The 15,001-nt window shown below is 34.3% G+C and overlaps 3 protein-coding genes across 3 annotated transcripts; 1 reads left to right on the plus strand and 2 right to left on the minus strand.

Moving 5' to 3' along the window:
* Positions 1 to 155: 155 nt before the first annotated feature.
* Positions 156 to 5,308, minus strand: LOC145615675 (flavin-containing monooxygenase FMO GS-OX5-like). The gene is made up of 8 exons (XM_081670735.1): positions 5,226 to 5,308; positions 3,265 to 3,785; positions 2,452 to 2,522; positions 2,200 to 2,349; positions 1,258 to 1,340; positions 1,026 to 1,161; positions 739 to 915; positions 156 to 578 (listed from the first exon to the last, which is right to left on the minus strand). The coding sequence occupies exons 1-8, from the start codon at positions 5,306 to 5,308 to the stop codon at positions 417 to 419; spliced, it is 1,383 nt and encodes a 460-aa protein (XP_081526861.1). The 3' UTR covers positions 156 to 416.
* A 907-nt stretch (positions 5,309 to 6,215) lies between these two features.
* LOC145615677 (putative lipid-binding protein At4g00165) lies at positions 6,216 to 6,593 on the plus strand. The gene has a single exon (XM_081670736.1). It carries the CDS (start codon positions 6,216 to 6,218, stop codon positions 6,591 to 6,593), a length of 378 nt encoding a protein of 125 aa, XP_081526862.1.
* Positions 6,594 to 7,218: 625 nt separating this feature from the next.
* Positions 7,219 to 9,877, minus strand: LOC145615501 (SKA complex subunit 1 homolog). Its single transcript, XM_081670576.1, has 10 exons — positions 9,700 to 9,877; positions 9,478 to 9,602; positions 9,143 to 9,255; positions 8,946 to 9,027; positions 8,769 to 8,836; positions 8,549 to 8,654; positions 8,436 to 8,466; positions 8,110 to 8,222; positions 7,503 to 7,592; positions 7,219 to 7,413 (listed from the first exon to the last, which is right to left on the minus strand). Exons 1-9 carry the CDS (start codon positions 9,794 to 9,796, stop codon positions 7,515 to 7,517), a joined length of 813 nt encoding a protein of 270 aa, XP_081526702.1. The 5' UTR covers positions 9,797 to 9,877; the 3' UTR covers positions 7,219 to 7,413; positions 7,503 to 7,514.
* Between the last annotated feature and the right edge of the window lie 5,124 nt (positions 9,878 to 15,001).

Consider the following 15,001-nt stretch of genomic DNA (forward strand, 5'->3'; position numbering starts at 1 on the left):
TCTTTATGCATTTTATAATAATGACCAAGCTTTATGCATATTATAATTATGAGCAATCATATATTATTATAAAAATAGAAATAATATTAACTCATTTTATGTGTGGCTTGCCACACCATGTACCTAGCAAAGCAACCTTTATAACACTAATCGAATATTTTTTAGATGCGGTGGATCTATATTGATTTCATGGTCATCTATTTAAAAACAATACATTGGCAACCTAATTATGAAATTCTAAAAATTCATACAGTACTAAGTATAAACTTATTCGATTACACAAATACTACTCGACGTCTCTTCGGAGACATCTGATAATACTACTCGACAAACAAACATCTTTGTTAGCACTTGAACTATTTTAGTAACTTCGAATTTTGATGGTGGATTCTCACAATCGATGTTGAGAATTTCTGTTAGCTTGAGGTTATAGATGGATTATGACACCTCGTTGTAAACCCGGGATCATCTCTATATCCATCCTCGCAATTTTCCAAACATTTGATGGTCTCCTTATAGATTTCTTTTCTCCATTCCAGCGATAACATTCCAGCTTGTGTTGCTAACCAGTCCAAATACTAACAGAGTAACAGACCATATAGATGATCAAGAGCCAAACAATTTTCTAAATTAGATTTAAGTATTATGCTTAATCGATTTGTAAACTTAAAGTCATGTCTAGCAGAAAAGGAAACTCAGTAGAAAGCGCGGTTCAGAAGATAAGAAAGACATACAGACCTCCTCGAAATTGTGGAGATAATGAGTGAGGTGCTTAGGCCTTCTAAGTATTGTCATCTGTTGATAATATTTTTGCACATCTGCCATCATCTCCTCCTTAGACGGTAGGTTTACTTTTCTTGATAATACTCTTGCTATCCACCTCGATTGAAATTCCATCATATCAAAAATCAATATCCGATCATCATGCAGAAGAATGGAAGATCATTTGAATTCTGTCAGCAACATTGAAAAGTAATAAGGAACGAGAACCAATTTTAACAGCATATAATGTTCAAATAATTTACCTTTTGAGGTAATCCAACAAAAGAAAGCCAAGGAGCAAGAGCAGGAGGGAACACATGCTTGTATAACGGTCCAACACAATTATCATCAACACTTACAATGCCATTTATGCTAAGGAATGGGAATTCATATTTGTATCTGTGGAAAAGTTTTTAGGAAAATTTATCTTCCATGTTAGGAGCTAAAAATGAGATCAAGAAAGGGGAAATTTTATTTTTATTACTGAAAACATACCCAGTGCAATGCAAGATAATGTTGGCCTCAACTGATGAACCATCCTCGAATTCTATGGTACCATTTTCATTGGCCATATATATCTACACTAACAGAAACATAAAAAGTAACTGGAATTTATCACCAAGTAGTGCAATCAAATAAGAAACATAAAACGTTACTGGAATTTATCACCAAGTAGTGCAATCAAATATTGCAACACTAGGAAAGTAGGACTGTTAGGAGGTCTTAAGTTAAGAACCTTCTCAGCAAACTTAAATATTCAAAGATATATGTATCATGTAATGTTGTAGACTAAACCCATAACATTTTAAGACCAAGAAACCAATATGACATAAATAACAACAATAAACAAAATTTTTAAAAATGTAAAGTATGTGACCGTTTAGTCATTCAGTGTTTATGATTTATGAGTTCATTTTCAAGCTGTTTTCAAGAGTAAGTGGATAATCAAGTCTCTTTAGACAACCTAACAAAAACAACTTCACATAAGATGCAGATGGAATACCATCTTACTGGTCACAAACAAAAATCCAGGACTAGTGATGCAGAAATAGAGCAATAAGTTGTAAAACATCTCAAGGTTGGAAGTGGTACTAAAAGATCGAGAAAGAATAACTCTCAAACACAAATGTTATTTCACTGATCACGCATATGTGCACAGGTATCAGTTGAATATTTATGTACATGATTCAATCTATCTCTATTGCATTCATTTTTTAAACCGATTTTTTAGAAGAGAGCACGATACTAAACTTTGATCTTTTTTAATTGGTGTATAGTATTCTGCAGACAGTCTGTTGGGTGGTTGAAATCATTACATTACAATGGTTTGCACCAATAGCACCTCAAACAGTAAGCAAACATTAACTGAAGTAAATAAGTAATAACTATTTACACTAGCAAGAGCAAAGTCAGAACAGAATATATTACACAACTTACCGCAGAGTGCTGCCATATGTTACAACAGTGATCAAGTTTTACAAACTTTGCATCAGGTGATCTTGAAGAGAGATGAACCTCCTTAGCAACTGCTGAGATATCACGTGATATATCGTATGCACTAGCCCCATTTCCAATGATTACCACCACCTATTAATGTCATTTAGTCAATCATGGTCAGCAATTAGCAAATCAATTTACAAGACCAACTGCTTTATTTAATATAAGTCTTGAAGTCGATGCAGGAATAACCTGGTCCTTAAATTGCTCAGGAACTCGGTAATTGTGGCTGTGTATCTGTTTTCTTGGCCATTTCTCTATTCCTGTCAACGATTTATAAACACAATTTTAATAAGTAGATAATGATCGAGTATAGAAGAATCATAGTTGATGTTATCAAACTATTACAGAGTAAATGGTATAATGCTAAAATCAATCTGAGCTTCAAATTATGAAGTTTATATTAGCAGTTGAGACAGGAAAAACATCAGTAACTGAGTACAATTTCACTTGCCATCTACTATACTAACACTTTTTTTTTTTCCTTGTTTCCAATTGGCAAAACCAGCCTCAAGTTTGTAAGAAACTTTACAACACCAACCTTTATCTTTGATTTGATTTCCCTAATATCACCCCCATATTTCGGTAAGCAATAATCCACCACCACAACCCGTCACTTGTAAATATGCAAATGTAAGTAACTAAATATGGTCATGAGATCATTCTAGGCCGAGTCCAAACCCTTACAAGGTATTAACCAGGTGATTGCCAATGATAGCCATGGCGAACAAAGCATGATCCAATCTCATAGGTTTTTCAATTTTGAAAAACCAAATTGCCTATGATACTTAAAACAACGAAAACAGTGATTTTTTTTTTTTTTTGGTAAAGACATTATGATACTAAAATGAGCACTAGAAAGTATTAACTCTTAGCCTCATCAAATATATTTTAAAACAACTTTGTTACTTTTAAAAGTCATGAAAAAATCATAAGTCATATAATGCGTAATATTTCCACTTTAAACTACGATTTGAGGGTAAATATTGAGTTGAGTCGTCTAACCTGTTATGTTAGCTACCCGGGGCACAGTACAATGACCGTTACAAACAACCACAGCATCAAAAACCTCTTCTTCCAACTTAACCCCTCCATTTACCACTCTCCTCCATTCAACCATCCACTTATCCACCCTTCCACCCACTGGCTCCACTCTCACAACCTCCGAGTTAAACCGGACCAACTCAACGATTCTGAACCGAGTTGCAAAATCATTCAAAAATGCCAGCACTTCTTGATGACCAGGAAAAACTCTCGGGTCCCCGTATACTCTATCATCGAACCCAAAATCGGAGAAGCCCATCAAAACCCGGGGCAAATTCGTCCTTAATGAGTAATAGACGCTGCTTTGAACACTCTCATGACTCAGTGGATCAGACTCGACTCGCGAGTCGTAGACCCATATACCGCCGAGTTTGTCCGATTTCTCGAATATGGTGACTCGGTGACCTTCTCGTCGGAGCTCCCGGGCTGATATTATTCCTGCTACCCCTCCTCCGATTACTGCCACTGTGATCCCATAACTTCTTCACTGATTTTTGATGTAATTAAGATTACTAATTTAATGTTGAACTATTAAATGATTGACATATACTCCCTTTATTCTTTAATTAATACAGTATCAATTTGCTTATTAATTTGCCCATACAAAACAAACTAAACAATATTATGTACTTGTATTAAAAAAGGAGGCACTATTAGTTGTTTTGATTGTGCACAGCATCATGGATGTAATTAATACGGAGTACACAGATATCAAATTGCATCTATATTGTTAAAGGACCATCTCAACCAAAAGCTTAAGCTAATGGTTGAGGCCCAGGAATATGTTTCGGAATATGTTTTTATACTCTATCACTCCCCCTCACATGAAAGGCCCTTTGGGCTTGAAATGTGGATGCAACACAGGCCCACCCATACCTGGTGCGAATTAATTCCACTTTAAAGGAGGGGTGGATGAGATTCGAACCCGTGACCTTTGTGTCACGCTGGCTCTTGATACCATGTTAAAGACCAATTCAACCAAAAGCTTAAGTACGTAACTTGAGGGTATAAGTAATATGATATTCTGATGAGTCATGATAATAGCTAGTGATTACCAGCTTATTGCATTGTCTGCATAGATTGAACTACTGAAGCATAACGCAATTAGCTTCACAGGGAAACAAAAATTGATAAAAATATGGGCCCTGAACCCCGTCATGTAGCAAAATTGTCAATATTGATGAATGATGATAATAGTGCATACATTGCAAACGCATCAGCAGCCACTAAATAATCTCTAACATGGTCCTCTAAATTTTAGATTGGTAAGATTACTACATGTGATTCAGCAAGTAGCACTTTATCATATGACTTTTTGTCATCCTTCGCTGAATCTAATCATCGGCCCATCCATGGCCAATAACTGACCACACAACACTAATTACATCAATTCCCTGCTTCCAAGAAAAAAGATAAAATAGCCAAAATCACATTACTCACCACTGAAACTCATGGCAAATAATTTTCAGTAGGAGGTAGGAACATATGCTTCTACTTTCTATAATGCATCCATCTATTCTTCTACTTCAACACCATTGGGATGAACACTTCAATATAACTAAGGCTGTGCTTCATGTTCGTAGTGCAAGTATATAAGATCAATCAGTAAAAAGAAATTTGAACACCTAATAAAGCTTTTGACAGATGAGCAAAATTAAATTAGAAACTCATAGAAAATAAATGTGTCCAGTTGAAACTCTTGAAAGGGAATAAATAGTATATGGCTTCAGAAAAGCTTAACCTAATTTCTATGTTCAATAGGTATCATATTTTCCATGGAGTCAAAATACATCATCAGCAACTCCATTACAAAATATAGCCCATAGCATACTAACATTGTTCCTACGTTACAAAAAGATCCCTAGTTGCATACTTGCATGAGATAATAGTGTTTCATTCTCAATTGAGAGTTTTGAGCTCACAGATTATGTATGCAATCCCTATAGCTAAGATACTGCCAAGTTACAGGTTCATTAATTATTTCAATCAACAGCTCAGTCTCCATGACGGAGAGGACCAAGCCGACTAAATGAGCAAGGATAAATATTTTTGAGGCTGTAAATTGCTTCTATCAAAACATCAGGCTTTCAGCTAATAACTCTCCAAGTCACCATCTTATCACAGTTCAATATCATGAGATGGCCAAGTTTCACAAAAATCAGCATGACATGGAGGGATGACCCGCAGCTAACCCAATTAATGAAAATCTAAAATAAATTGAGCAAAAATAATACTTCGTAATAATGATAGGGCCAGCATAGCCCAGCGGGCAACACTACCCAGAGCACCAGCCCAAAGGCTACCAACCAAGGTCCAGTGCCAGCTCTCAAGCAAAGGACTGAAGCAAGCAATTTACACAAGATTAGTAGCAAGCTTAATAATATATGGGCCCTGACCCCTGAAGCCCCTGATTAGTAGCTAAAAATGGCAACAACAACGAGATTGACTACACAAGATCAGTAGCAAGCTTCACATGCGTTAGCAGCCACTACATTAACACCTATATGGTCCTCAAACTGCGAAAAGTACTACTACTCTCTTGCATATCTTATTTCAGGAAGTCTGGAAGAAAATTCATAATTTCTAAATTTGAAAAACCTTGTGGAATGGGAAGACAACAGGTATACAGCTAATATAAAAGGGCATTTTAGTGAAAGTATGGAAATTTCATGTCATGAAAGGTTGAGATTCTTGAGAGCAATGTGATAATAATTCCGGACACACAGGAGTATCAAATACTGACCACAAAACACAGATTATATTAATTCTCATAAACCTCTCAACCCCACTTCCCCAAAACAGAAAGGGAAAAGAACCAAAATAAATACAGTTCAAATCACTATATATTTCACGCTTTATATATACTTATCAGGTTATAGAGATTATTTCTGCAGATTACTTGTACGAAAAAAATGGCTTTTCAGAGCTCAAAGGCAATTGCTTTGTTCATACTTTTCAACATACTGTTTTGTGCTTGTGCTTCAACTCACAGTATCCCAGCTCTCCCATGTTCTCCTCCTTCAGGCCTAAAACCTAAGTGTCCTAAAGATACTCTTAAATTTGGGGTCTGTGGTAGCTGGCTTGGTTTGGTTACTGAAGTAATTGGAACTAAGCCTAGTCCAGAATGCTGTACCCTCGTAAAGGGCATCGCTGATCTTGAAGCTGCAGTGTGTCTGTGCACAGCACTTAAAGCTAATGTGTTGGGTGTCGTCAAGCTTAAGGTGCCTGTTGCCCTAAGTCTCTTGCTCAATGGCTGTGGAAAGAAGGTTCCAAAAGGTTTTAAATGTTAAATGTTAGACATCATGAAGTCCATTTGTTGCTTGATTATGTGTGACTTTTTTTATTGTTTTTTATTTTATGTTATAAGTTTCAGTTTGGAATATGATGTTTGTAATGCTATATATTCTTAATGAATAAGACCTATAAAATTTGTTCTTCAGTCACTGCTTTAGGTGACCATGGTTGACTTGGTCCATCTTTTTGCTATTCTAGCTTCATTCTGTTCAGCTGAAAACTATTGAAGTGAACTTAGTTTGGCCCTTATTTGAACTTATATCAACATAAGTACATAACAATACAGTAAGGACTTGTGAGTTTAACTAAGATATCCCTTCCACAATTTTCTTTATATGAGCTTTATATATATATATATATATATATATATATATATATATATATATATATATATATATATATAAATGAAAAGAATAATGCCAAGACCATTAAACAATCAAGATATTCAAACATAAAGTTTAATGAAATGCTAACTTGAATGGAAGCCTCTTTGCATCTTAACCACAATTATTTCTTTACTTAATACTACCTCCGTTTCGTATTAGTTGCAACTTTGGAATATTATATATCTCACAAATAATACCCCAAAGTTGCAACTAATACGAAACGGAGGTAGTATAAAGAGTAAATAATAGCTTTAGTAGTTAGGTAATTCAGTATACAAACAATTTTACATATCAAACAAGTAAAGACATAAAGGTAAACTTACTCCCAACTTTGCGGATGGGAGATTGCTAATCTACCACACACAACTTCAACGAAGTATTCTATATGTCATCTTCGAAATCACTGATAAGAATGCTGAGCAGCCTGAGCCTACAATTGTAAGTATCATAATATCATTCCACTACAGTCTTTTAAATGAACACTGAACAAAGACAGGAAGAACAAGAGCGAAAAAGTACCTCATATCTCATTCAGTGAGGTTTTGAGAGGATAATCACTCTGTGATGTCCAACCCTTGTCTCACTAATACGACCTAGGTGACGCAGAACCTGTAAAAGATCACAAATAACATGATTTTATGTAAGGCTTTCATCACATAAACCAAGTTTGACTAACTTAGATACCGATCTGACATGACTCTCCAAGGAGTCAAAGCAACTATTTTTTGGGGATGACTTGAAACTTCTCAGGTGCAGTAAAAACGTAAACCCCGAGTCTATCATATGTTCCAACCATGAGAGGGGTGTACACACGAAACAATAATGCTGGCAAGTTAAGATATAACAACTTTTTTGTATCATCAATTCAGATACACATGAAGTCATGAACTTGTCAGATAAGTTTTTAGTCTGGAATTCTGGATATAGAGAGGTAGTTGAGGTTCAAATGTTCAATTACGTGTTATATTAAGTAAAGCAGAAAAAATCAATAGATTTCAAAAATTGCAGCTAAATTTTATGTTTGTTAGACAGTGAAATTAAGCAAGAGAGAGTAATGGAAGAACAATCTTTACTAATTGTCTACTTTGCTTGCTTATCAATAGGAGACCTGTGGGGGTTGACTCACCGTCAGTATTGCTTTTCCAGTGTTGTCAAGCTTCAGGGAAGGTCCCTTTATGTCACTCTCAAGAAAAAAATGTTTTCCTTTAACTCCTTCAGTCATTGCTATATCTCGCAGCTCCTGCATAGAAAGATGAAATTACAGAACATTTAGCAAAATTATGCATTGATATAAAGCTTCGTGTAACCTTTAGACAGGTGGAGGGAAGATAGAATGTTGAAAACAGCTCAACCAGTACCAAATTTAACTACACATTCTTTTCATAACAAAGGAGATAATCTAATTCATTGTAAGATGTTCTGAAATAAGTGAATTGTAATAAAGCTTACTCATCAAGGCTCTTTCCCACATGTTTTCTGGCAACTTCACAGAAAATTTTACAGTAATCAGTAAGAAATGAGTAAAAAAACACAGTATATTTAACCACAAAGATAAAGCAGTAAACCTTCTTTTTAGGGGCTGAGATAAGCTGAGCAGTTGATTCAGCATAGGCTGCCATATCATTAATAGCAGCATTGACTTTCTCAAGAGTCAACCTTCCTCTCATGTAGCTATTAATCATCATGAAATCGAGTTAGGAACTATAGAGGATATTAAAACAAGCATATAGCCAAGCAACAAAAAACAAAACTTAATCAAACTAGCAAGGTTGTTAGGAACTTAACGACGATAGGGATCCCAACTCATCTCCAGAAATGTACCACAAAGGCGGAGGTCCACGGCCCTTTTTCTCCTGAAGAATATATAATCATTCATAATCAACCATAACTGAATTCCTCTTATGCTAACCAACACAGTAATCGTATGATACAAGACTGTTATAGTGAAACATTCAAGTGTACCTTGTGCACTACAACCGGCTCCTCTTCAACCTTCAATGAACCAAACGACGATAGGTCATCCTTGGAAGAATCTGACTGCAAACTTTACCAACAAAAAATTAATCTTAACAAACCTCCAAATTGCCAATCTAGTAATCTTTGTACAAAAAACATTTCATAATCTAGAAATCATTATACGGATCAAAGCATCGACTTACTGGTGATTAGAGTCGGGCAATAAATACATCGTTTTCGTGGTTAAGTGAGAAGGAACATGACTTGCCATCTCCTGTAGCTTTTTCTGCTGCTTAAGAGATGCTTCAATCAATTTCTGCATATTTCCAAAACAGAATTCTTTATATTTTTTGTCATCTAATTTCGGCAATTAAAGAGCTTACATCCGCAATTATGCACATCATTGTTATAAAAATCATAAGACTTTTACCTATCTCATCTCACAATTCCAATCAAACATAACCCTAAGTTCAAAATTGATACCACAGTTCATAAACCCTAACAAAAAATTCTCAATTAATAGAGGGGAGAGAGAAACCTTGGCTTTGGGAAGAGCTAGGGTTTCTTCGCGTAATCTATCCTTAATAGATTGAACTTGAAGTTCCATTGCTTTCACCGCCGCATCAACCGCCGTGAGATCGGCGACAGTACTTCCCGGATACACTGAAATTAGGTTTTTGACAATCAATTTCATAAAATCAATGAAATTTCATCAAATTGAAAGAAAATTGAGTGAGAATATGGAGAGAGAAATAGTAACTGTTTCGAGCAATGATGAGTTCTTGGAGCTCGGAAATGCGAGTATTGAAGGACACCATGATTGATTCTATAGAAGATCCTGCTTCTTTGGCTTCCATTGTTATCAAGCTTGCTACCTGTTTCTGTGTTGATTGTTGCTGATGAATATGATTGAGGAACAACTGTTTGAATTTTGGGGATGGAATTTAGGAAGTTTGTTGTTTGGCGGGAAAATGTGTTGGAGTTCAACTTTTGTCAAAAGATGTTACTCCGTAAGATAGTCAGAGATGATGATGTAAATTCAATTACATGTTTTTTTTTTTTTTTTTTTTTTCCTGTGTTCCACCCATTAGGCTAATCCGGATTCGTGATCAGACCCTTTCAATTGTTATTGCGGGGGATGGAACATAGATCTTTCCTATCACACTACTACAAAATCTGGAAAAATGACCCCTAATAAAAGACCCGTTATCTTGATAAGAGGTCTGTTCGATATAAAAGACCTAATATTAAAGATAACGGGTCTCTTATGTGTAATAGGCCCCACCACTTTAGTTAGAGGAGAATTAAGAGACCTGCTACTAAACCTAACGGGTCTCTTAAATAAGCTAGAGTCCACTACTTTTGTTAGGCAAAAAATAATAGATAGATAACTGACCCGGTGTCAGACTGAACGGGTCTCTTACCTACTTTTCTTACCTACTTTAATGCTTGTGGATCAATGTTTTGAGCCATTTTCCTCTACTCCCTTTGGTGAGCATTTATCACCGCCCTTCGTCTCTAAAGCCCATTATTCTATCATCTTCACCAATTTTAATAAACACACTAAGCTCGTAGGTAACAGACATAATTATCATCACATGATTTCATTGTTTATCCTCACTAAGATGTGGATAAACAGCCACACTACGAGCATAAAATTGAAATTATCCTCATTATTCTATCATCTTCACTAATTTCACATTCAAAAAATTTATTCCTTCATTATTATCACCGACTTCATCCTGTAACCTACTTCTGCCGGAGAGTGTCTCTTCTCCGCTCTCTTGGAATGAAGATCTGTTCAAGATCCGAAATTTTTCAAGAAAAGGTCCGGACATTTGGGAAATGGAAAGCGCGGTGTGGCTGTTGCACTCATACCGGCATGCAATAGCAAGGGTTTCAACCAATCTAAAAAATTTGAGTCGTCTTAGATCTAAAACAATTGTGTCAACACCGATTCAAGCGGCAGCGGTACATAACAACAGCTAATTTTTCGTATTTACTATCTCATTTTAATTTTTTTATTATTATTTATTTGCTAATTTACTCACTGAAACTCATACTTGTTTTGGTTGTTTAATGCATTTTTTTCATTGGAGTAAAATGTTAGATTAGGCTTTCAATGGTGAACATGAATTTGGTTAGAAGAGATCTAGCGTTTGCTTATATATATATATATATATATATATATATATATATGTTTAATTCATTTTTTTTACTAATGACCTTATTCCATGTTTTAATTGCTCTTTCGTGCCCTTCCTGAAATTTGGAAATTTTTGTAATTATAATTCTTTGGTTGAACATTTGATACATGAAAAGGTTAATAAATATGGGAAAAGTAAGAATGGGAGATAAAGTGAAGGATTATGCATTTTTAAGTCGCATTTGTTTTTTTTTTTTTTGCTTAATTATTTTCATTATCGAGTGATTCTTTTTAATTAATGATGTACCTACACACCTTGGAAAAATGTTTGGTGACAAAATTTGGTAAGCATGTACTATAGAATCGGGTTGCATTTGTTTCATTATATATTTGTATGAATATACTGATACTTAATTGATCTTGCATTGCAGATTACAATGATGAGTTTGGTGTTATTGAGCTTTGAGGACTACAAATTGGGCATATTAAAAAACCCCACCAACAATTTATTAGTTCATGCTTTACTTGTTTCTTTTGATTAAAGTAGTTTAACCAAATTAGTAGATTTCAATTTTACTTAGTTTATACTTGTAAATTTCAAGTAGTTTGTAATTGAAATTTTAATTAGTTTATACTTGTAGATTTCAACAAGTTTGTAATTAAAATTTTAATTAGTTAATGATTGTTACATTTTTTTATTTACAGTTCCACCAATTTTGAATTGAGCACAAAATTTCAAATTTTAAATTAAAAAACTGCGCTCCAAACCCAAATACATAGTATAATCTATTTTTATTATTTTAAAAACCAAATATGTGAGAGACCCCTTATCTTTAATGACGGGTCTCTTTTACTTTACAAACAGACCCAATTTCTCTAACAACGGGTCTCTTTCATTTAACAAAGTGACCCCATTTCTCTAATAACATGTTTCTTTCAATGCTTAGTTTTTCCTCACTTTATCAACATAACATACCTCATTTCTCAATTAACGGGTCTTTTCTTTTTTCAAACAGACCCCCACATTTGGACGGATCTCTTTATCAAACAGACCCCTTAGCTAGAGACCCGTCCAAGAATGGTCTCTAAGGCAGATTTGAACGGGTCTCTTTGCTTGTTTTTGTAGTAGTGTCAAATGCTGAAATGCAGGCTCAATCACCACTGCAGCAACAATCAATTGGTCACTTTATTTCTTTTTCCTTTTTTTTTTTTTTTTGAAACCTTGTTGTAGTAGATTCAATTACTCGTTCACTCTTGGATAAGAATCTATTATCGTCCACTAATTTTGCCTAATTTAACGGTTTTTTTTTTCACCTTGTTCTTGTTTAGCTAAATTTCATATGACGAAACTTTACTTGCATTAAACTATAGTACTATATGGTGTATATATTAATTGAATTGAATTATTTAATTTTCAAACGAAACAAAGATTAAACGAATAATTAAGTCTCAAACAGTCAATCTTAATAGATGATAATGTTACGGAATACCTAATAAGCTAATAGTGGAGTTTGCCTCCCCCTTTCTCCCCTTTTTGTCTCTAGAGTTTCAATCTTATGGTGTATATATTTCTATGTATGTCTATGATTCAAATATGGCTTAACTTGATATTCAGAAAAGGAGATGGTGGTAAGTTTTGAACAAATAACAAAGTTGTCAACTTTTCACAAAGAAAAAAGAAAACTACTACTCCGTAGTAGCCACTGAAGCTACTCGATAAAAAAGGTAAGAAAGCAGCTAGTGTGATTGGGTTGTATCAATGTAACACATTCATTACTTTTCATAAACAAGTGCAATCTATATCTCGGTATTATATCATTTTTCATGTAAGATGAACAATCTACCCGTTGAATGGGCCAAGAAATTTACGACCACATGGGGGGTACAATTTGCAACGCATAAAAAGGCAAACCCAAAATTCACGTACTCGTCCCATGTAATAGGGATTCGACTACCAGAATGTTTGTGTTTATTTTAGTATTAATTTTGGCTTTGCTTATTTTTCTAATAACCATCCTTTACTGGGATTTACAAATTATTATCGAATTATGCGTTTACTTTGGGTTAGCTTTTGGAGACATTCTTGGAAAAGTCATATTAGTCTGTCTGATCTGTTGCTTGAGTTTAGCTTTGAATCTGCTGCATTGTTCATCCATACACTTTTACTATTTTTTTTAGTGCAACTTATGAATAAATATTTACATTAAGGTTTTTTTATTATATGGTTGATTAATTTTGGTCAAATATAAGTCCATCTCCCTTTATTAATTACTACACCGTACCTAGTAAGTTGGTGGGGACTCTTTGATAAACTTTAGTTTTAAAGTTTGCGTTTGTTATTTAGTCGTTTGACTTTTAACTTTGTCATATTCTACTATTATTCTTTGTGCATCTTTGGAATTCGTTGTATATGACTTTGCTTGGAAGAATTAGAATTTGGAAGACTGTACTTGGAACATCCTCTAATAGGAAAAATGAACAATAATTTAATTTTGTTATACGAAATATTGATTATTGTGGATTTGGGATGCTAATGAATCCAACAAAACCCTAGGAAGGGTGAGGGGGTATTGTCACAAGTCGAAAACGTGAGTAGTGACTTTAAATTGATCTCAAGTTTTATCTCCCATCAGTAGATAATTTACACATTGGTTTGTAATATAATATCAAAACACGATTATAGAAAAGCAAGTAATTAATTAAGGATGATTATTAATCATTGATAGTAATAGGCATAATCTGTATACAAGTATTTAGTTTACAAAATTGATTAATGAAAATCACAAAAATCAATTTTGTAAAGAGAACTTCTACTTGTATGTAATTTAATTAAAGTGATCTAAACTTATGGTAATCACTTGCCGTGTAAAAGGCACACTATAATTATCTAGTGCGATGTTCATGACAATGCATCTATATATATTGATTGGACTAGATGATCATCACCACCCATTTATCAGCATCGAAATGCGGCAATCAATACTACATGCACTACATTCTTTTTCAGTATAGTTAAAAAACTATGAACAGTATGCTCTCACGTATGTAGAGCTTTCACCGTGGATTAAAATATTTATGCCTAGAATTGAATTAATTAATACGGAGTATTAACTAAAATTGGTGTGATCACAATCAAATATAAAAGAAATTAAATTCTGTCCGTCTAAACCAATACATACAAATCAGTAGTGATGACTGATTGAGATTCAACGGAAATCAAAACCAAGTCGTTTCTGATGATAAACACACATTTTAATTTACGTGCATGAACAAGATACAAGTATAACTAATGCATTCTTGATTGCTTGAATTGTAAAGTGGAAAGTTTTAAAGAAAGAAAAGAAAAGCTAATATACTTATGCAACGTAACAAATTTATGATCAAACACTTTTAAGTAATAAGATTAATTACGTACTTGATCATATACTATTTCTTAGAAGAAAAAAAAAATATTATTATGTACAAAAAACGAGTTGTTACACTCTACTACTATTTTTTCATATAGAAAAGACCGTAGATTATTTGGTCTTATCAACATATACCGCTTAACTCTAACTACTTAAAATTCAAAATTTTAGTTGTGAGTAGGAGGATGCACTTTTGGTGGTGCATAATCTAAGTTAAAACCTGTTTGTGGCACTTCATTTTTCGGCCTCGGCACACGCCATAATACAACTCTAGGACTCTTCCTCTTAACAAGCTTCGTTGAAGTTTTAGTAAATGCACGCGTTGCTCCATCTTGTCTTCTGTTTCGTTTTGTATCGTGTTCGGCCTTGTGATCGTGTTCTTCCTTCTTTTGCTTCGTGTTTTTCTCCTTCTTCATTGCCTTCGTCCCGTGTTCGTTGCCAAATTTCGTAGCAGTGACTTGTGATGGGTTCATGTTGATTGTACTCTTAACTTTGACCTTCTCCATTTT

This window comes from Chenopodium album, chromosome 25 (assembly GCF_948465745.1).
Source record: "Chenopodium album chromosome 25, dcCheAlbu1.1, whole genome shotgun sequence".
In the NCBI taxonomy this organism is placed as follows: domain Eukaryota; kingdom Viridiplantae; phylum Streptophyta; class Magnoliopsida; order Caryophyllales; family Amaranthaceae; genus Chenopodium; species Chenopodium album.